The sequence below is a fragment of the Lepidochelys kempii genome, chromosome 11 (assembly GCF_965140285.1).
Source record: "Lepidochelys kempii isolate rLepKem1 chromosome 11, rLepKem1.hap1, whole genome shotgun sequence".
Lineage (NCBI taxonomy): Eukaryota > Metazoa > Chordata > Testudines > Cheloniidae > Lepidochelys > Lepidochelys kempii.
This window is the reverse complement of record NC_136390.1, coordinates 1,653,226-1,673,943: the sequence shown is the minus strand read 5'-3', so window position 1 is coordinate 1,673,943 and position 20,718 is coordinate 1,653,226. Positions and strand designations below refer to the sequence as shown.

At 69.0% G+C, this 20,718-nt stretch overlaps 1 protein-coding gene across 1 annotated transcript; it reads right to left on the bottom strand.

Moving 5' to 3' along the window:
- Positions 1–3,729: 3,729 nt before the first annotated feature.
- Positions 3,730–20,324, bottom strand: IHH (Indian hedgehog signaling molecule). The gene is made up of 3 exons (XM_073304675.1): positions 19,544–20,324; positions 9,523–9,784; positions 3,730–4,898 (listed from the first exon to the last, which is right to left on the bottom strand). Exons 1-3 carry the CDS (start codon positions 19,844–19,846, stop codon positions 4,237–4,239), a joined length of 1,227 nt encoding a protein of 408 aa, XP_073160776.1. The 5' UTR covers positions 19,847–20,324; the 3' UTR covers positions 3,730–4,236.
- Between the last annotated feature and the right edge of the window lie 394 nt (positions 20,325–20,718).

Here is a 20,718-nt window from a genome sequence, read left to right as displayed (position 1 = left end):
CAGGGCACTTTCCAGGGTGCCCAGCTCCCCTGCCCACAGGCAACGCTGCGTTCTTAGTGTGACAGGGACTAGCCTGAGTGCCCGGGCACCGCCCCTGGCCATGCCCCAGTTCCCCCACCCACTGCCCCGCCTCACCGCTGCCCTGGCACGGCCCCTTGGGGGGCGGTCTCTGCGCCCCGTTCGCTCCTTGGGCTCACAGCAGGGACCCCGAGGAACCAGCAGGGGCCGGCTGCCATGGAGCCAAGAACAGGCCTGGCCTTGCCTGGCACAGGAATGGCTGTCGGTGCCGCCCCCACGGGGTCCAAATGGGGAGCAGAGGGGAAAGACCCCAGATTCCATTTGCTGAGCCAGCCAGCCCCTGCCCTGGGGCCAGATGGGAGCCCTCGCTCCCCCCCCGACCCGTGCTCCATTCCCCCCCTCCCCCCGAGCCAGCCAGTCCCTGCCCCATGCCCCATTCCCCGCCCCCCTGAGCCAGCCAGCCCCTGCCCTGTGCCCCATTCCCTGCCCCGCTAGGCCAGCCAGTCCCTGCCCTGGGGCCAGATGGGAGCCAGAGCCCCCAAGAGGGGACAGACCCCATGCCCCATTCCCCACCCCCCTGAGCCAGCCAGCCCCTGTGCCCCATTCCCTGCCCCCCTAGGCCAGCCAGTCCCTGCCCTGGGGCCAGATGGGAGCCAGAGCCCCCAAGAGGGGACAGGCCCCATGTCCTGCTCTGCGCTGGCTGGGCACCGGGGCTGGCTGTGATTTAGGAAGCGGGCCCTGGCGCGATGGAGCCCCCCTGCCAGCTGGCCGCAGCTGAGCCGGGAGGTGGGGAGGCAGTGGGAGGAGGTGGGCCCTGAACTCCCAAAGGGCAGAGCCAACCCTCCCCTCTTAATTAGAGCCAGTCCCCCCTCCCTGTCCAGCCTGGGACAATTGAAACCTCACTCCATAAAGCTCCTCTCACGGCCTGACCCCGGGGACCCTGGGGACCAATTTGTCCTGCTCTGTAATAAGAACCTAATTAAATTAGCTGCCAGCGGCCTCGGCATTAGCCCCCCCTCCCCGGTCCCACGTCGGCCTGAGCGCCGGCTCGCTCCGCGCTGGGCTGGGGCTGAGCGGGGTCCCTGGGCGCCCGGAGCCTGGCCCCAGGGCTGGAGTCCGCACGCTGGCACTGGGGGGGTTGCTGGTGCCGGGCAGAAGGGGGAAGGGGGGGCACTGAGCAAGGAGACGGAGGGGTTTGGCTGGGCTGAAGGCAGCGCGGGGGTCGGTGACATGGTGGGAGTCAAAGCAGGGCCTGGATTTAGGGTGGGGGGGACACGGACTTGCCTGTCAGGATGGATCCAAAAGGGGTGGAGAAGAAATGGCCAGACTGGCTGGGGGAGGCGGCTGGGAGCTTCGGGGGGAGGTGGAGGGGGCCCTGGGCCCTGAGACACGAGTTGGGGGCTCAGGGGGAGCCAGAGGGAGCCTGAGAAGCAAGTTGGGGACTCAGGGGAGCTGGAAGGGACCCCGGGGCCTGAGAGGCGGCTGGGAGCTCAGGGGGAGCCGGAGGGGGCCCCAGGGCCTGAGAGGCTAGTTGGGGGCTCAGGGGGAGCCGGAGGGGGCCCCAGGGCCTGAGAGGCTAGTTGGGGGCTCAGGGGGAGCCAGAGGGGGCCCAAGGCCCTGAGAGGCGGCTGGGGGCTCAGGGGGACCCGGAGGGGGACCCAGGGCCTGAGAGGCAGCTGGGGCTCAGGGGGAGCCGGAGGGGGCCCCAGGCCCTGAGAGGCGGCCAGGGGATGGGGCTGGACCAGTTTGGCCAAGGGCTGTGACCTCCAGGCAGGGCTTCGGGCCAGTCCCGACAGCCCACGGGGACCCCACTCCTCTCCCGCCCCCAGGGTGACTCCCGGGCTGGGGATGGCGTCAGGGAGGCCCAGCCCTGCTGCCTGGACGGGCCGTGTTGGGGTGACTGGAGGGCCCCCAGGCTGGACCCCATCCAATGTCCTTGCCCTGTGCCCACCACACCTGGCGGAGCCCGAACTCGCTCCTGGCCCTGCTGTGGGCGCCTGGCTTGGCAGCACCTGCCTGGTCCCCCTGGGCCTGCGCTGGACCCCGGTTCCCCAGGCGGGGGCTCCCCACAGCCCTGGGGCAGCCCTTGGGGGGGCAGGGCCCTTCCCGGGGTGGGGGGGAACAGCCAAAGCCCCCTGCCCCTGGCAGAAGAGGGCTCAGGCCTGGCGCCCAGCTTCCCGGCCCCTGGCGGATTTGCTGTAGGGCAGCGCCCCCTGCTGTCCCTTCGGGAGCACTCCCGGGGCGGCTTTATATGGGCTCCCATGGCACAGCGGGGCCAGGCCAGGAACGGGGTGGGAGACTCCCGGGCAAGTGCAGGTCTCTCCCCTCGGAGTCAGGGCTGCCCCCGGTGCCCCGGCCCCTATGCCAGCGGGGGTGCCAGCTGCCAGAGCCCTGGGCCCTCCACCTCCTGCCTCCCGTGGGCATGACAGGCCCCCTAGCACTTCTCCTGCGTGGCCCATTCCCACGGACGTGACCCCCAGCTCCCCCCCCGGGATTTCCATGGAGTGTTTCCAAGGGTGTCGTGTGCTGGTGGGGGGCGCTGTGCTCCGCTCCAGAGCTGGCCGCATTTCCCGCTATGTCCTGCGTGGCCAGGGAGGCTCCTGGCCGGGGTCGGGGCAGGGGACGGCGGCTTGCGGGCGTTTGCCCTGGGCTTGGCTCGAAACCACAGAGACGCGTGGAGCACCCGTGAGTCCATCGGTTTATTGGCCTTGTCCCCGACCGGGAAATCGCCCTCCAGTGAAGAGACAAGCGGGTTGCGGCCCGCTCCGGCCAACGGGCGCCAGCCACGCCGGCTTTACAATAATCTTAAATAATTTCTGCTTTGACCCCCCCACCCCACCCCCGGAGCCTCCGCCACAGGGACACCGGCTCCGTTACAGCGAGCAGAGAAATAAATAACGGGGGGCTGATGCGGCAGGAGGGGGACACGGCCCACGGCCGAGCCACAGACACTGAGCCACTGACTAGAGCTGGGGGGGTCCCTGTGGCTGGTGCTGCCAGCGGGGGGGGGGAGTTCCCTGTCACGAGGGGAGCAGCCATGACTTACCCTGGGGGGGGGAGTCTGGTAGCCAGTTCAAAGCCCGGGGGGGCACCTGGTTTTGTGGGCGTGAATGGCACAGATGGGGTGGGGGCAGTGGGAGGTGGGTGATTTCAGAGCCCGCGCCTGCACTGGTGCTATTTTTAGTAATATTTGGGGGGGCTCTCCACCCCATAACCCGCCCCCCCGCTCCCCACACACACAGGCTCACATCTGGCTAAGAGGCACCTCCCCTGGCTCTGCAGCCCAGCCCGGCCCAGATCTCGCCCTCCACCGGCGCACCGTGCCCAGGAACCCCGTCCCCACCCCCGGGCCCCAAGCCCCCCGGTGCCCTCCCCCGCTCACACTCACCCCAGGGCCCCCCGGTCTGGCTGGGCAGCCTCGTGTCCTCAGAAGCCGCGTGGCTGGCCCGTCCCTGGGGGCACCAGCTCGTTCTCAGCAGCGACTTTGCTGGCGCAGGGGGCTGCCCTGCCGGGAGGGGGTGTCTGCCCAGCCCAGCCCAGCCCTTGGGGCGCAGGCAGCCGGGCGGCCTGGCTGGGCACGGAGCCGCTCTGGCACTCAGATCTCTCCTCTGCCGTGCCCTGCCCCCCACCGGCCCCTGTGCTGGGCACCTCCACACACCCCCCGCCATTGCCCCCAGCGTGGGGGGCTCCCGCCTGGCCCCTCCCCCTTCACCACCGTCCCTGGAACTCGCCTCACGCACAAAAATAGCAGCATGTAGATTCATCTGGGGGCGCCCCCCCCAGCAGCCCCCGTCCCGGGGCCCTGGGCTGGTTGGCAGAGCCCAGGCTGGCAGGGAGCCGAGGCAGCCCTGGCGCCAGCAGCAGACGGGGGAGACTGGCGTCCGGGCCCCACAGGTCCAGGCCTCCCGGAGCAGCAGGGGTAGCTGGGGACATGAGACGGGTCCCCCAGCCCCAGGCTGGTGGCTCCGCAGGGGTCTGTCCGTGGTGGTGCCCAGCCTCGCTGGCACACGGGACCCGGGCCCAGGGGAGGACGTGCCCCAGCCTCCCTGCCCTCTCTGGCCGGGCCCTGCGCGGGCTCAGCCGGCCCCGCTTCCTAGGGCAGGCGGCATTCAGAGCGTGGATGGCTCCTCTTCCCAGGCAGCTGCCCCGGGCGCTGCTCCCGGCAGAGCGGCCCAATGGCCACCCCTCCGCCCGTCCCTCTCCTCTCCCCGGCAGCCCTCAGCTCTCGAACTGGGCCGTCCCCAGCGGGTGGAAGCTCTCCGGGGCCAGCAGCAGCCGGCCCAGGTGGTACAGCAGCCCCGAGTACCAGTGCACACCCTCCGGCTGCGTCCGGTGCCCGCCCGCCAGGCTATGGTACAGCCGGAGGGGCCAGAACGCCAGCTGCGCCAGCCGCTGCTCCTGCACCAGGGCGAAGCAGGAGGCCACCACATCGTCCACCACCAGGGTCCCGTGACGGGTGAGGGGGGCGTAGGCCCCGAAGTCTGTCTGGGTGGAGACATCCACCACCCTGGCCGGCCGCAGGCTCATCCCCATCTCTGCCACCAGCACGTAGTGCCCGGGCCGCACGCGGCTGGCGAAGGCGGCCTGGAAGCGGGCAGCGGGCGCCGTGGAGTTCTCGGCCACGAACAGCAAGTGGGCAGGGGTCAGGGCCAGTCGACGGGGCGGCTCCTGGGTCTCGATCACGTGGAAGGTGGTGGGCGCCGACGCCTCCTTGTCCAGGAAGGCCAGGAAGTCGCTGTAGGTGGCCCGGCCCTGCTCGTCCATAGCCAGCACCCGCTGCCCCGGGCGCAGCGCCCACAGCGGGGTCCTCGCCCCACTCTCCAGCGTCGCCAGGGCCCGGGCAGGGAAGCAGCCACCCGTCTTCGCCGCCGCCGAATGCTCTAGAGGGAACGAGAGAGGACAGGGCGGTTACCCTGCGGATCCCTGACCTGGCGGGCAATGCAGCCACCTCTGGGGTGGGGCGTAGGGTCTGTTTATACAGGGAGACCACCCACCCCAGTGCTGACATGTGGCTGCCTCTGGGGTGGGACCTGCCTCAACCCAACAGCCAGAGCCAGAGTGCAACCCCCCCAATTTACCCCCACACTTCCTGTAAGGGCAATATTCTGCACTGCCCCCCACGCGCCCCAGGACCCTTCACCCCCTCCACACCCCAGCTTGAAAACACCCAGTAACCTACCCACTGCCCCCAGCTCACAATCCCATCCTGCCTCCATTTGTATCCCATCCCCCACCCCCACCTGCAGCCGCATCCCCCCCAGCTGGGGGGTTCCAGGCACGCCCCGAGGAGCACTGAGCATGGGGTGGGGGTGGGGCTGTAACCGAGCCCCCAATCTGTAGGGCTCTGTTGCTAGCGGGTGTGGGGGGGGGTCAGCAGGTCTCCCACTGGCCCTGTGGGGCCTGTCGCCCATCTGCCCTCACAGCCAGAAACCTGCTCCAGGCTTGGGGGCCGGAGCCAGACCCGCTGCACTGGGCAGCCGGCTGGGGGTGGGACTGTCTGCAGCTCCTGCCAGCTGGACCCCGGGCAGGTGAGGGGGGTGTTACCGGGCTGGCGCCCCCAAAGCCAATCCCCGGGTGAGTTTGCCCCAGCCTGTGCCCACAAGACTGGCTGGCCCACGGGTGCTGGGGGGGGGGGGGTTAGTCACCAAACCCCTGGAGGGGGCAGGGAGCGTGGAGCAGGAGGGTTTGGGGGGTAACATCCCAGAGGGGGCAGGGAAGGGGTTTGGGGGGGAAATCCCTGGGAGCTGGCCTATCTCCAGTGCAGCACCTGCCAAAGTGGGGGGCTGGAGCACTGACAAGCTGGCCACGCCACCCCCCATGCTGAGCTCCAGGGGGCTGGGCGCCCAGGGTGGTGGGCAGGTGGGCACTGGGAGGGGGGTCCAAGGGTTGGGTGCCCAAGGGGGTGGGCACTGGGGGGTCCAAGGGCTGGGTGTACAGGGCTTTCTCTCACCCCTGTTCCCTTCCCACCGCCTGCCCCTCACCTGCTCCCACCCCTCAGCGCCCCCCAACCTTCTCTCTTCCCTTTCACCCACACCTCCCCCACTCCTCCTGTCCCCCTGCACAGCCCCTCCCCAGCTCCTCCTGCCCCTCCGCCCCACACAGCCCCACTCAAACTCCCGCCCCCATGTGACACCCTCATCCAGATATGGCCTCCTGCCCCCCACTTCCCTGCCACTTGCAGACCCCCCCCAGCTCCCTTCCTGGGCAGGCTCCCCCTGGCACTCCCCCCCCAGGCCAGCAGAGGGAGAATGGGAGCCATGGGGGGGCCTGGCCCCACTTGCTGGGGCCCCACCCTGGGCTGGAGGCTGATTGAGAAAAGCATCAAACTCCAGAGCAAATCCTTTTATTTCCCACAGATGCAGATTCAGCCCCCGAAGGTGCCCCTGGGAGCCGCCCCCCAATCCTGCCCAGGCCCCTCAGCACCAGCACCAGCCCCACGGGGGGCTCAGAGCCTGGCCACAGGCAGAGAGTGACGCTGCCTGGCCTGGCTCAGTGCCAATGGGGGGGGAACCAGTGGGGAGAATTTAAACCAAATGGGGGGAGAAAGCCCGGCAGGGGGATGGATCCGGCCAGGGACAGTCCCTGGGGCAGAGCCCTGAACCTGGGCACCTGGCACCACCTGCCGGCCCTGATCCTGCCTGATAGAGAGACTCCCCCAGCCCATCGGGATGGGCACAAAAGAGCCAGGCCGGGGGGTGGGGGGGGCCAGGGAGGAGCAGGGGTCACTGGGGCAGACATGGAGGGCAGGCATTTGGGGCGGGGCAGAGGGGAGGTGATGGGGGGTGTTCAGGCAGGTGGGGGGGACAGAGCAGGTGGGGGCAGGTGAGGGGACATCGGGGGGGGGTGTTTGCGGGGGCAAAGGGGAGGTGATGGGGGGTGTTCGGGGCAGGCCGGGAGGAGGAACAGATGTGGTGATGGTGGGGGTGGGCATGATACACAGAAGGGTCCCCGTGGCCATGGTACAAAAATAAAATGGGTTTATTCCCCGGCATGGGGCAGGCCAGCTGCCCCCGACGTGCAGAGCTGAGGATGGGGAGCAGCCCCCCCGGCAGCCCGCGCCCGGTCCCAGCCACGCACCACGTGCTCCCAGTGGCGTGGCAGACACGGGGGGGGTCCCCAAAGATCGTGGCAGGAGGCCTGGAGCCCAGGGGCGCAGCAGCCGCACGCTGGAGCTCCCTAGCCAGGGCCACTCGGTGCCCAGCTGCCAGCTCCCTCCATTGTCCGGGGGCCCTGCCCTGCTCTGTCCTCTCTCCAGCACGGCTCGCTCCTGGTCCCGGTCGCGCCCATCCTGGCCTGGGCCGGGGCAGCCGGTCAGCGCGGGGCCCCAGGCTGTGTCCGAGCAGGCGAGGCTGATGGATCCAGGCCAAGGCATCAGGACGGGCCCCGCGTGGGGGGAGCCGGGGCCTGGCAAACGCTTCCTGCCCAGCGGCCAGAGCCCCGAGGCTGGGCGTGCCCAGGGCGCCTCCCATCACGCTACTGGGCAAAGCACAGCGAGAAGAGGCCACGGTCAACGCCCGCCCGCTCGGCCCGGACCCGCCTCCTCTCGAGGGGCACGTCCTGGGGCTGCTGCGGGACGGGAATGATCCGGGGGGCTCTGCTGGGAGGAATCTGCGCACCGTGCACCACAGACCCCTCGCTGCCCGCCGGGCTGCCAGGGCCCGGGGAGCTGGTGCCAGGCCCTGGCCCTGCCGCCCGGGCGGGTCCTGTGGCCAGGCGGCCGCGCCGTACCCAGGCCCTCAGGGCTCAGGGACAGGCTCCCGGCGAGGATTTGACGGGACAATCGGCTCCTGCCCAGAATTCACCCCGAGTCGTGCCGGAGTGAGGGTCCCCCCAGCCCAGCTCCAGTGGTGGGGAGCCCCAGCAGCCCTCACAGAGCAGGGGCAGGGATCCCGCGAGAGCAGGGCCCCCCAGCAGGGCCTCCCAGTCCTGTGCGCCCATGTCTGGGTGGGACAGACGCTCGCACCCCGAGCCAACGGCAACAGACAAAGCAGGTGATGACGCCTCAATCCCAAACACAGCCTGACTCCTCACTCCCGACCCACAACCCCTGCCAGCCCAGCCCTGGGCTCCCCCCAGCTCTGCCGGTGCCCCTCACTCCCGACCCACAACCCCTGCCAGCCCAGCCCTGGGCTCCCCCCAGCTCTGCCGGTGCCCCTCACTCCCGACCCGCAGCCCCTGCCAGCCCAGCCCTGGGCTCCCCCCAGCTCTGCCGGTGCCCCTCACTCCCGACCCGCAGCCCCCTGCTAGCCCAGCCCTAGGCTCCCCCCAGTCCTGCCGGTGCCCCTCACTCCCGACCCCCAGCCCCTGCCAGCCCAGCCCTAGGCTCCCCCCAGCTCTGCCGGTGCCCCTCACTCCCGACCCGCAGCCCCCTGCTAGCCCAGCCCTGGGCTCCCCCCAGCTCTGCAGGTGCCCCTCACTGCCGACCCGCAGCCCCCTGCCAGCCCAGCCCTAGGCTCCCCCCAGTCCTGCCGGTGCCCCTCACTCCCGACCCGCAGCCCCTGCCAGCACAGCCCTAGGCTCCCCCAGCTCTGCCGGTGCCCCTCACTCCTGACCCGCAGCCCCCTGCGAAATTAGCCCTGCCCCCCCCAGCCCTGCCAGTGCCCCTCACTCCCGACCCGCAGCCCCCTGCTAGCCCAGCCCTGGGCTCTCCCCAGTCCTGCCGGTGCCCCTCACTCCTGACCCGCAGCCCCCTGCTAGCCCAGCTCTAGGCTCCCCCTGAGCAGACATTGCCAAGCTGGGATGTTTCAAGATGCCGTGTCTGAGCTCTACCCCGAGCTGTTCGTTCTCACCCCAGAGCAACCAGCCCCTGCCTCCCATCTCCCCACAGCCATGGAGCCGCTGTCTTCCCAGCACAGGATGGGGAGGGGGAGCAGGGGAGACGGGATGGGGGAGACTCAAAGATGGGGGGGCAGGTGAGATGCCATGTGGCTCTGATGTTTGGGCAGAGGAAGCGGGGGCAGGGGCGTGAGCAGAGCCTGAGGTGGCATGTGGGGGGGGGAGATGGCGCTGGATGGGTTGGGGGTTCAGGAGGGGATGGGATGGTGGCGAGGGGAACTAAGGTGGGGTTGCAGCCTAGGGCGAGGGTATGCTGGGTAGGACAGCATGGTGGGGGAGCGGGTGCGGTGCAAGCAGAGTGATGGAACAGCTGGGGGGAGTTTGGTGGGTTGCCCACAGCTCTGCCGGTGCCCCTCACTCCCGACACCCGGCAGGGTGGGCAGGACAGCTGGGGGGAGTTTGGTGGGGGCAGGGTGGGCAGGACAGCTGGGGGGAGTTTGGTGGGGGCAGGATGGGCAGGACAGCTGGGGGTGTGGGGCAGGGCGGGCAGGAGGCTGAGATGGAGTAGGCAAGGGCAAGGTGGGTGGGGGCACTGGAGTGGAGCTGGGCAAGGGAGGGGACCAGGGGCTGCGGGGTAGTGGGGCCAGGCTGGTCCAGCCAAGCAGTTGCCCCCAGCTCCCGGGTCCCACGGCCACACGTGCGAGCAGCGCCCTGCCCGGCCCGCCCCACCTGACTTGACGGAGCAGTGGATGTGGGCCTTGGACTCGTAGTAGACCCAGTCGAAGCCAGCCTCCACGGCCAGGCGTGCCAGCAGCCCGTACTTGTTGCGGTCCCGGTCGGAGGTGGTGATGTCCACGGCTCGGCCCTCGTAGTGCAGCGACTCCTCCGAGTGGTGCCCGTCCTCGTCCCAGCCCTCGGTCACCCGCAGCTTCACCCCCGGCCACTGGTTCATCACCGAGATGGCCAGGGAGTTCAGGCGGTCCTTGCAGCGCTGCGGGCAGGGGGCAGAATTAGTGCAGAGCCGGGAGGGGGCAGCACAGAGTGGGGAGTGGGGCAGCACAAAGCAGGGGCAGGACAAAGCGGGGAGGGGCAGGACAGAGCGGGGGGGCAAGACAGGGGGAGAGGCAGGACAGACCGGGGGGCAGGACAGAGTGGGGGGGTTAAGGTTTATCAGCCTGTTACCCTGCACCCCCAGGACATTGCTGGGAGCCAAACAGGCTGTACATGGGGCAGCCGGACCTGACCCCTGCTGGGGGATTCCCCCTCCCTCTGCCCCATACTGCAAAGCCAGCCCCCTGCTGCCCCCTGCTGCGTGTGGGGATCCCCCATGCCCCACACAGAGTGCACCTAGCTACCCCTCCCCCCCCGCCCTGTAAATCCAGCCCCTCCCCGCCCCATCACAGCCCCCGCTCTGCAGCCGGCAGCCTCCCTAGGCAGCCTGGGCCGTTCTCGTCACCCTCCCGAGACCCCTGTGGCGGGGCCATGCCCCCAGGGGGACGGGCAAGCAGTGCCGCACACAGCGACTGGACGCAGGTCTTTCCTGGGGGATCCAGGGAATCAGACCCCGCGAGTGTGTGAATCGTTTACACCCACCCCCAGAATACATGAGACTGTTTCACCGGCCGCCGTGGGCCCCATCCCCCCAGCTTCTTCGGGGCTCCCTGAAGTGCCTCACGTTAATCGAACTCACCTGGCATAGCCGCACACACCTGCCCCCCTTCCCAGCTCGCTGCTGCCTCGAGCAACCCACCCGTGGCCGCGAGTAGCCTTTGGCCCCGATGCAAACTGACCCTTTCAGCCCCCGCTTTGCTCTCTGGCTCCTGGCCAGATTCAGAGCCATGCCGGTACTTTGCCTCTCCCGCCATGACGCCTTCGCGTCTTTCGTCACCTCCAACCCTGGTGCGACGCCTTCCCCGCCCCTCCCCGGCGCCCCCACCCATGGCCTGGGCCCGTGCCACGCACCGCCCGGAGCTGCTCCCGCGTGCCCATACGGGCCAGGCTCCCTTCAGCAGCCCCACAGCCTCTGGGCACGACCCGCACTGCCCCGGGGTGCCACGTCCACACCACACCCCTGGCAATCGCTTCCCTGTCCACGGGGGGCAAGGCTGGCAGACCCCTTCCCCGACCGGCAGGGCCAGGGCCGCACGGGGAGCCACGGAGTCGGCAGGAGCTGAGCCCTGCAGTCACTTCCCCCTCACACCCGCCCCGCGGGGGCCCTTGGCACAGTTTGGGCAACCCTCTGCTGGGCCTGGCAGTGAGGGGCCCAGCTGGTGCCCATGGGTTTGGTGAGGTGGGCACTGACTCATGGGGCGCTGGGCTGAGACCCAGCAGACCCTCACCCCGGCCTCCCGGCAGCTGGCAAGGCTGTTGGGTCACTGCTAGCCTGGGGGGTTAGAACTAAGCCCCACAGCCCCCTCCCAGCCCCCATGGGGGGCGGTTCTCACTCTCACTGCCCCAGTGCTGGGGGAGGGGGAGGCTGGAGACACTCTCCAGTGGCTCCCTCCGTAGCCAGGGTGGGTGCCATGCAGAGCAGGGGGAGGGCGCCCCCAGGAGGACAGGGATGGGGCTGCACTGATGGCTAAGGCCTGAGGGAGTCTCCTGGTCAGATCAGAGCCCCCAGCGAAAAACCATCCCAAACATGGGCACCGCAGACCCCAGGGACGGCCCTTCCCCACGCTCCGCCCCCAGCCCCAGGACAGCCCCTCCTCCAGCCCCCGACCCCCAGGAAAACGCGGCCCCAGGGCAGCCCCCAACCCAGCCAGGGAGGAACGTGCTCCTGCTGGTTCTACAACCTGGGGGTGTGACTTTCGTGCCAGCCCATAGCCCCATGTCCGAGCCCTCTGTATCCCCCTCCCCCACTGCCGCCCCTCCCCCAGGCACCCGGAGCCCCGGGCTCCCACCAGGAACAGGGATCAGCGCAAGGAAGGGTTTGGAGACAGATGCACCCCCAGAACCCAGGCCGCGAACTGCGAGGGCCGGGCCGGGGTTCAGTCCAACTGGGTGACCTGGGGGGGAGCTTGGTCTGTCATCCCTGAACCGCTGGAGCCAATATCAGCGGCATGAGAAACCCCCAACTTGCCGGACCTGAGGCAACCCCTCACTCCCGACCCACAGCGGCCTGCTATGCCAGCCCTGGACTCCCCCCAGCTCTGCCAGTGCCCCTCACTCCCGACCCGCAGCCCCTGCCAGCCCAGCCCTGGGCTCCCCCCAGCTCTGCCGGTGCCCCTCACTCCCGACCCGCAGCCCCTGCCAGCCCAGCCCTGGGCTCCCCCCAGCTCTGCCGGTGCCCCTCACTCCCGACCCGCAGCCCCTGCTAGCTCAGACCTGGGCTCCCCCCAGCTCTGCAGGTGCCCCTCACTCCTGCAGCCCCCTGCTAGCCCAGCCCTGGGCTCCCCCTCCCAGCTCTGCCGGTGCCCCTCACTCCTGCAGCCCCCTGCTAGCCCAGCCCTGGGCTCCCCCCAGCTCTGCCGGTGCCCCTCGCTGCCGACCCGCAGCCCCTGCTAGCCCAGCCCTGGGCTCCCCCCAGCTCTGCCGGTGCCCCTCACTCCCGACCCGCAGCCCCTGCTAGCCCAGCCCTGGGCTCCCCCCAGCTCTGCCGGTGCCCCTCACTCCCGACCCGCAGCCCCTGCTAGCCCAGCCCTGGGCTCCCCCCAGCTCTGCCGGTGCCCCTCACTCCCGACCCGCAGCCCCTGCTAGCCCAGCCCTGGGCTGCCCCGCAGGAGGATGGAGGGTGAAGAACAGCCATGTGATGATAATTGTGAGTCATTCCAAGGCTGCAGCTGAGGCTTCTGCTCTCCCGTCAGTTGTGAGCTCAGGAAGCTCCAAACCCAGGTCGGGGTCCCCAGTGGGGAAAGGCTGGACAGGGCATCGCCGCCGGGCATTCAGAGCCTGGCACTGAGTTCTCTCCCTGGGGCTCTCCCAGGCCCCCTGCCCCTCCCAAACCAGGAGGCCCCACCCTGCGGCTGCTCTGGCCATGACACCTCCCTTGGGCTGGGGAGGGCCCAGGAGAGGCAGAAGGGAGTTTGCTGGAGGGGCTGACGGGGTCAGTGCAGGGATGGGAGGTATGGGCTGGGGGCTCCCCATCCACAGGTCTAGGGTGGGTGACAGGCAAAGTCTGCAATGTGAGGGGGGGCCACAGTGCTGGGGGGCCCTTCCTGATGCAGTGGGGCTGGGGGGGGCTGTGATGCAGAGGGAGGGGGTGGGGGAAGGGGGCCTTTGCCCCAGAGAGGTTCCTCTCTGCCCTCCCCCCGCCCCCCTCCCACGTGCTCCCCAACTGCTGGGTGCAGTCTCAGTGTCGGGGCCAGCCAGAGATAAGACAGGGAAGGAATTTAACAAACACAATTCATGGGGGGGGGGGTTTGTCCCCATGAACCACCCCCCCTTTGCTGCGCAGGGACACGGCACCACGGCGTGGGTGCCACCAGCCTGACTGGGAGTGGGGCCACCGCGTCCCCCTCAGCCCCCTGGCCATGCAGCCCAGCCAGCCCCAGAGACACCCCTCCTGGCCGGGCGGGGAGGCTGGCACGGGGCCCGCTCAGCTCTGCAGCCAGGCAGGGATGGGCCCGGTCCCCCGGGCACTGGTTTGACTCCAGCTCACAGCAGCTGGCAGGAGGGGGAGATTGTTCTGCCTCGAGGGCCCACGGCAGCCCTGATCCCCCCCGCCGCCCTAGCTGCACCTGACATCCTCCAAGCCAGGGGGCGCACATGCGGTGGCTCCCATAAACCCCAGCATCAGGCAGGGCTGCCCCCCTGGTCCCCGGGCATCACGCGCCATGACTGCGCTCTCTCCGACCCCGACCCCTTCCCTCGGCAGACAACGGCATCCGGCCAGGACGCCCCTCCCCAGCCTCATCCCATCGCCCCGGTCACGCCCCTCGACCCCCCAGCATGCAGCCCCATAGCCCCAGCTCAGTCTGCACATGGCCCCCAGCTCAGCTGTTCCTTTCCTCCCTCCCACCCCATCCTTGGAGCAGCTCCTCTGGGATGGACAGACAGAAACACACCCACAGGACAGATGAGAGGAAAAGGGGGGAACAATTGCAGCAGGACGCTGAGCTCAGGGGGTCCCCTAAACATCTGTGCAATGGGAGTGGGTGGGGCCCAGCAAAGCTGGGGTAACTGGAGCCCCATATGGGCCTGCCAAGCCTGCACACACGGCATGTTCACCTCTTCCCGGCGGTGGATCCCCCCAGCAGATTAGAGCTGCCCCACCATGCCCAGGCCCCCTATGCTTACAGATCCCCTGCAAGCTCCTGGCCTGTTCCCCACCCCTCTCTCAGCCCTTCCTCCCAGTGCACATCTGGCCGTCAGGTTATTTCCCCCTTCTCCTGGCTGCATAGGACCCTCACTCCGAGGAGCCGAGTCACGGGTCAGGACTCCCCGTGCTAGGTGCTGCATGGGTAGAAAGATGCTTGCTGATTGCTGGGTCCCCCATGGGATTCTCAGCTCCTCACAGTTTAGCGTCACCTGAAATCCTCCCCAGCCCCAGGCACACCCCCTGCATTGCACTTCCCCATCCATGGGGCACACTGTCCCAGGCGATCGGGACATGGCTGCACAGGGCAGGCATCAGGGGAAGGGGGCTCAGACCCCAGCTGCTTTCGCTTCGGCCGCTGGCCAGGGAGCAAACCTGTCCCACCCCAGCCTAGGGCGGCTCCCAGCCACCCAGGCCCTGCTGTGTGGACACACGCCAGGGAGGGGGTGTGCAGGGGGCAGCTGGGAGGGCGAAGGTCCCTGTGGCTGGAGCGAAGTGCTGCTCTGCCATTCCCAGCTGTAGCCAGCAGGTGTCACTGCCGTGCCAGAGAGGCCCCACAGCCGAGTGCCTGGGGACGGGGCAGGGATCGCAGCCAGGCGCTCCCCTTCGGGGCACGGGATGCTCCCCGGCACCAGGCTGCCTCCAGCTCAGAAAGCAGGGCATGGCCAGGGCAGTGCAGCTCAGGTACACCCCATCGTGGGGCGGGGGCAAAGGTGCCCACAGGGCGGGGGAGACAGAAATCCCTCCATGCCCGGATGCCCTGTACCAGTGGGCACGCTGCAGCCTGGCCAGCGTCCACACGGCTACATGTAGTCTGGGATCTGCCTTGGCCTGTTGCCAGGTCTTCAGTGAGAGCAGAGCTGGCTGCCCCCCGACCCAGGCCACCGCCATGGCGACAGGTGGCAGCCACCTACTCAGATCACGACGGGGAGAGAGAGGGAGAGATCCCAGAGACTGGCACACAGAGCTGGCCACAGAGACAGGCTCAGGACTGGAGCAGGGCTGCCAGATGCTTGCATCTCTGCCTGGGGTGGTGATGGCTGGGAAGGGCACAGCAAGAACCCACCCTGGGTTCAGTTTGCCCAGTGCCATGAGCAGCCACCCGAGGAAATCACTGGCAGGGGAGTCACAGCGCCCAGTTGGCCTGTGGAACTCTCTGCCACAAGAGGGAGCCGGCGAGGGCAATGTCATGGCTGTGCAGTGCGTGAGTAGCTCTGCACGCTAAGGACACGAGCGACAGGATGGATCCAGTCTCACGCTGCAGGACGTTCTGCCCTCCCATTCTGCACAGCCAGCCAGGGACATTACAGGTGGGGGGGAGGGTAATGCTGCCCCCTGAGCCATCGGCTGTGGAGACAGGCTGCTAGCCTAAGCAGGTGCCCTGGGCCCTCAGAGGGGCTGGTGCCCTTCACACAGCAGCTGGTTTCAGGCAGGAGTGGCATCCAACACCCTGTCTCAGGTATGCAGCCCCTGTGGTTCCAGAGCTCGGAGAGCTGTAGGGGGAGGCCAGAGGGAGAGCACGGCTTGGAGATGCCCGGAGAGACCCCGGCCCACGTGGCAGGTAAGCAGGCTCACTCACTATGAAGGACCAGCTCCCCCAGGGCGAGGAGCCAGCACCAGCCCAGTCAGCACTGACCAGAGGTCGTGCCCAGCTGCTCAGGGCTCCCAGCTGAGTTCTGTGCCAAGCTTGGTGGTCCCAGCAGAGGCCGAGGGCTGAACGGGGCCTTGGAGAGGGAGTGCCCCTCCCCTAGGGTGATCCTGCTCGCAGGGCATTTGGCACCAGGCTCATATGCTGTGCCCGCCTGGCACCTTCAGCTCCCAGCGGAGTCACTCACAAGCAAGACCAGGCAGGACCCACTCCCACCGGGAGCCCCAATATGGCAGGGCCAGGCTGAGCCCCCCACACCACACACACATGGAGGGCAGCCAGCAGCCACACCCTGGATGGGGACCAAGGCCCTGCCGTCCCTGTGTTGCGGGGGGCGGGGAGTCAGTGGCATTTCCTCAGCAGGGCAGCCTGCCCAGGCACTGCCAGCCCCACTATGCAGGGTGGGGGGTGAGGAGCCCGCCGGGAGGGGGCAGCACACTGGGTCTGCAGGCCAGTGGGGCTGGGCAATGAGGCTGGCCCAAATGGCACCGTGGGGGGGCACCTGAGAAATTCCTCTGCCCAGCGAGGGTGGTGAGGGGCCGGCTTCGTGGGAGGGGAAAGGTGGGGCCTTCTCTCAGCGCCTGCCAGCAGGCCCAGCGCAGAGCAAACAGACGCAGATTCTTGAGGCAGATGAACCGATAAGGGGAGGCGGGGAGCAGCCCTCCCCGCCCCCCAGCATCTCCCAGCACCACCCAGACGCCCAGACCCTTGGACTTGGGGAAAACAGGTTCTGAGGTGAGTCAACAGCAGTAAAAGCCAGTGAGGCGAGGGGTTGCATGGGAGTGGGTCCCGTCCCCTCCCAGCCATCCTGGCAGCGTGGAGCCTGCACCTCAAGCCGCCTGGGGCCCTAGGGGCATCTCTCCCTTCACCCTCCCCCGCAGGGGGCACTGGGAAGGCTGCTGCCCCAAGGGTGCTGGGAGTCCTGGTGCGATTGGATGGCAGTCCCCTGCTCCCCCAGCCAGGTGTCCCTACATCTTGGCCACTGGGCTCCCACCAGGGCCAGGCCAGCGGGCATCCAGGCCCCAGGGCAGCAGGGCACTTTCAGATGTAATGTCTGGGCTGTGGGGTGCCAAGAGGCTCTGGTCAGAGCCCCATTGGGCTGGCCACTCCACACACATGGCGAGAAGAGTGACACCCTGGGATTACTTGGGACCGGTTCTGCCCTGCGTGGTGCAGCGAGAGACAGGAATAGGGCTCACAGTTGGGACATGGGGCCTGTCCCCTCTAGGGGACGCTGGCTGTGATCAGGCTTCAGAGCAGAAGACTGGCTGGCTCGGGGGAGGGCGGGGGGAAAGGGGTGGAATGGGGCACTGGGTCTTTCCCCTCTAGGGGGCGCTGGCTCCGATCTGGCCCCAGGGCAGGGACTGGCTGGCTCAGGGGGACAGGGAATGGGACATGGGGCCTGTCCCCTCTAGGGGGTGCCGGCTTTGATCCAGCAACTGGCATTAGTGACCCATGTGACAGTCATTACTAGCTGTGAAGTGCTTTGGGCTCCCAGCCCACACCCCAGCTGGCACTAACTGCCCCTGGCTGGCAGACTCAGCAGAGGTCCAAGCAGGTCAGGCAGGAGCAGCTTGGAGTGCAGGGGGCTGTCCCGGGCGGCACCTATCCAGGGATCCAGTCCCCAGTGATGTCAGACTGCCCGACACTCACTTCCTGGAGTTCTCCTGTCCTCACACACACCAAGGCCGGAGTCCACCGAACCTCCGCTTTCACAGCCTCCTGTATTCAGCCCAGGGCATGCAAGCCATTCCCCCGCCAGCCAGGAACCCACAGGCCCAGCGCAGCCAGCACCGGCCTCCAGCCCTGGGACCCAGTCTCTGCTGGGAAATTCACCTGGGCTGTAAATCAGCAGAGAGGGCTGGGACCAAGCTCCTTATCTGCATTCCTGAAAGCCGCAGGCATTCTCCTTGCCCACACCGAAACGCCGGGTAACCTTCGTCCCGGAGCCACCCTCCCCTGTCCCAGGCCGCCTCTGCTGGCTTCCAGGTGGAATTTACGACAGGCCATTGTCCCCTACGTTAGACTGGGCCACGCCCGGCGAGGGTCAGTAACTTCCAAACACTCCGCCCCAGACATCAACCCACCCCCCACCAGCAACCCCCCAGCTCCCAGAGGCAGGGGAAACTGAGGCATGGAGAGGGTGAGGGCTTGGCCAATGCTGCAAGGCCACTGCCCACACCTCCACCGCCCTCCCGAGTGCTCAGCCCCTGGATAGAGGCCGGGTGGGGGGCGCGGTGCTCGGTGTCATGCCCGCGGCAGTCACACCCGAGCCCTCCCCTCCTCGCCCCATTCTCAGGCCCTGGTCGAAGAGGCCTGCCCCGCCGCGGAGCTGGGCACCCAGGTGTGCCCAGAGCCTTTGTGGGAAGCGGCCAGCGACCAGCTCCTGCTCTGCTCCCTGTGGGCCCAAGTCACTCGTGCCAACAAGGGGCTCCTACCGCCCTGCGGAGCCCACGCAGCCACCTGCTCCACTCAGTCCCCAGCGGGCAGCGCCAGCAGGGACCCGGCTGTGGTCTCAGACCCTAGCCGAGGGGACAGAGGACCCGACCACTGAGCAGCCAAGGGTCAGTCTGTGCTGTGGATGCTGACAAGGGTCGCCCCAGCCGTCCCCCTTTCCTGGTCCCTCTGCAGCCCGAGAAGGCTCTCTACACTGCTTTGGCACAGCTCCACGACCCCCAGCAGCTCTGCCTCCCCAGCCCTGGGGCACAGGCACCCTCCACTGCCCCCCTCCCCCCACTGCAGCACTGGGTCCAAGACACCCTCCACTGCCCCCCTCCCCCTACTGCAGCACTGGGTCCAAGACACCCTCCACTGCCCCCCTCCCCCCCCGCAGCACTGGGTCCAAGACACCCTCCACTGCCCCCCTCCCCCCCCCGCAGCACTGGGTCCAAGACACCCTCCACTGCCCCCCTCTCCCCCCTGCAGCACTGGGTCCAAGACACCCTCCACTGCCCACCCCACAGCACTGGGTCCCAGGGCTCTGGAGATTTCAGACACTGAACCCTACCCCCAGCCAGTGCCAAGGGATTGCCCAGCTGGGGGCCTCCCGGGGCAGGCAGGGGGATGCCACTGCCCACCCCCTCCCGCTCCCTCCAGCGCTCTGGTCCTCCACAGCATCCGCCCCCGACTCCCTCCAGGGACGGGAACTTCCTAGCGGGCTGGGGCAGCAGCTTGCGCCCGGGAAGCCCCTCGTGACTCCGAGCATCTTGTGGCTGCCGGGGGCCGGCTGTGAACTCGCCACCTCCTGCGCCTCGGACTGGGGCTGAGGGGCGCGGGGCCCGCAGCCGGAGACCCAGAGCGCACGCTGCCCGGCAGGTGAATGGGAGAGCCGCGCCGCGCGCCCTGATCCCCGCAGCTCCTCTCCGCCTCCAGATCCAGGGCCCCCCTGCAACGCTGCCGCCCCGCGCCGACGGTCACTGCATGGGGAAGGTCCCCGGGCTCGGGGGAAGGAGGGCAGCGGAGGGCAAACAAACGAAGCCGGGCCTGGGAGAACAGAGGAGACCCCCGCCGCGCATCGGGGATCTGACTGGAGAGGGGCCTTCGGGAGGGCAGGTGCCTGCAGCAGAGGGTCACCGCAGCGGGCAGCTATCAGGGGAGGAAGCATCTGCTCGGGCCATTGGTCTACCCCGCACGGCGGGGCACTTCCAGGCCTCCCTCCCAGCACCTGAGCCGGGGCCCCCGGACAGGATGTGGAATGTCCCCCGGAGCCCGCCATGGCTGAAGCAGGGATCAGGGCAGGAGCCGGGGGGGCGGGGAGGAAGAGAGCAGGGCTCCCCCGGAGAGGAAGGACTGCAGGGCGCAGAGGGCTCAGGAGCCTGGCATGGCCCGGGGAGGGGCTGGGCCCGTACCTGGGTCATGAGCCGGTCGGCTCCCGTGTTCTCTTCGTCCTTGAAGATGATGTCGGGGTTGTAGTTAGGGGTCAGCTCCTTAAAGCGCTCCGAGTTCCGGGCGATCTTGCCCTCGTACCTGCCGCTGGCGCCCAGGGTTTTCTCGGGCACGTTGGGGCTGAACTGCTTGTAAGCCAGCGGGATGAGCTTCCTGGGGGGCCGCCGGCGGCTGCCCACCACCCGGCCCGGCCCGCACCCCCGCACCGCCGGGGCCAGCAGCAGCGCGCATCCGCTCAGGAGCAGCAGGAGCCGGGCCAGCTTCATGACAGGGAAGTCCGGGGACAGCGGGGACGCTGGGCAGCTCCGCCGGGGAGGGGAGGCGGGCGACAGGGGGGTCCTCAGCCCGGGAGCCCCTCAGGCTCGGCCGGGGTGCTCGCCGTGCCCCAGGGGGGTCGCCATCCAGTGCGTAAAGGTGGCCGTGTGCCGGGCAGGTGCTGCCGTGCGCCCCGCTGCTGCTGCCCGGCGCCTGGGGCTGGCCGCCTGCTCTGAGCTTTCCTGCCCGGCCGCCTCCAATAAATAGCGAAGGGCCGTTTGTTTTGGCAGCGGGGCGGCTGCTGCGGGGCCGGGGCCCGGCTGCCCGGAGTCCCCGCGGTTGGCGCCCTGGTGGTCAGGGCGGCGGTGGCTGCAGGGGCTGGAGCTGGAGCCGGAGCCGCTGCTGTCTCCACTCCCAGGGCACGAGTGAGAGGGGAAATTGAAGAGATCCGGGATCGGGAACCGCCAGGACCGCACCCTGCCCATGTCCCAGCCTCCCAGCTCCCTCCCTCCGCCTCCCCGCGGAACCTGCCATGGGCCGCCGGCAGCCTCCTCCCCCTGCCAAGAGCGCCGCTGGTCGGAGCCCACCCCACCGGCCGGGGAGGGTCCCGCTCCACCTGTCCCTGAGGGCGAGCCCCGGTAGGCAGCTGCCCCCACCCCGCCAACGAGAGCGAGGCCGGAGGGCTCCCTCCACCCCGGGAACCAGCCCTGCTCTGGCGGCCCCGGCTCCCAGGCCACCCGGGCGACTTCGACAGGTGTCAAAAACCCACACGTGGAGGGTCCCTGAGCCCGTCATAGCGGGCACCCCCCACCCGGGAGCCCTGCAGCCCAAGCAGGCCCCCCACTCCTGGGCTCTATTTGCTCGGGGCTGCAGGTGTGCGGGG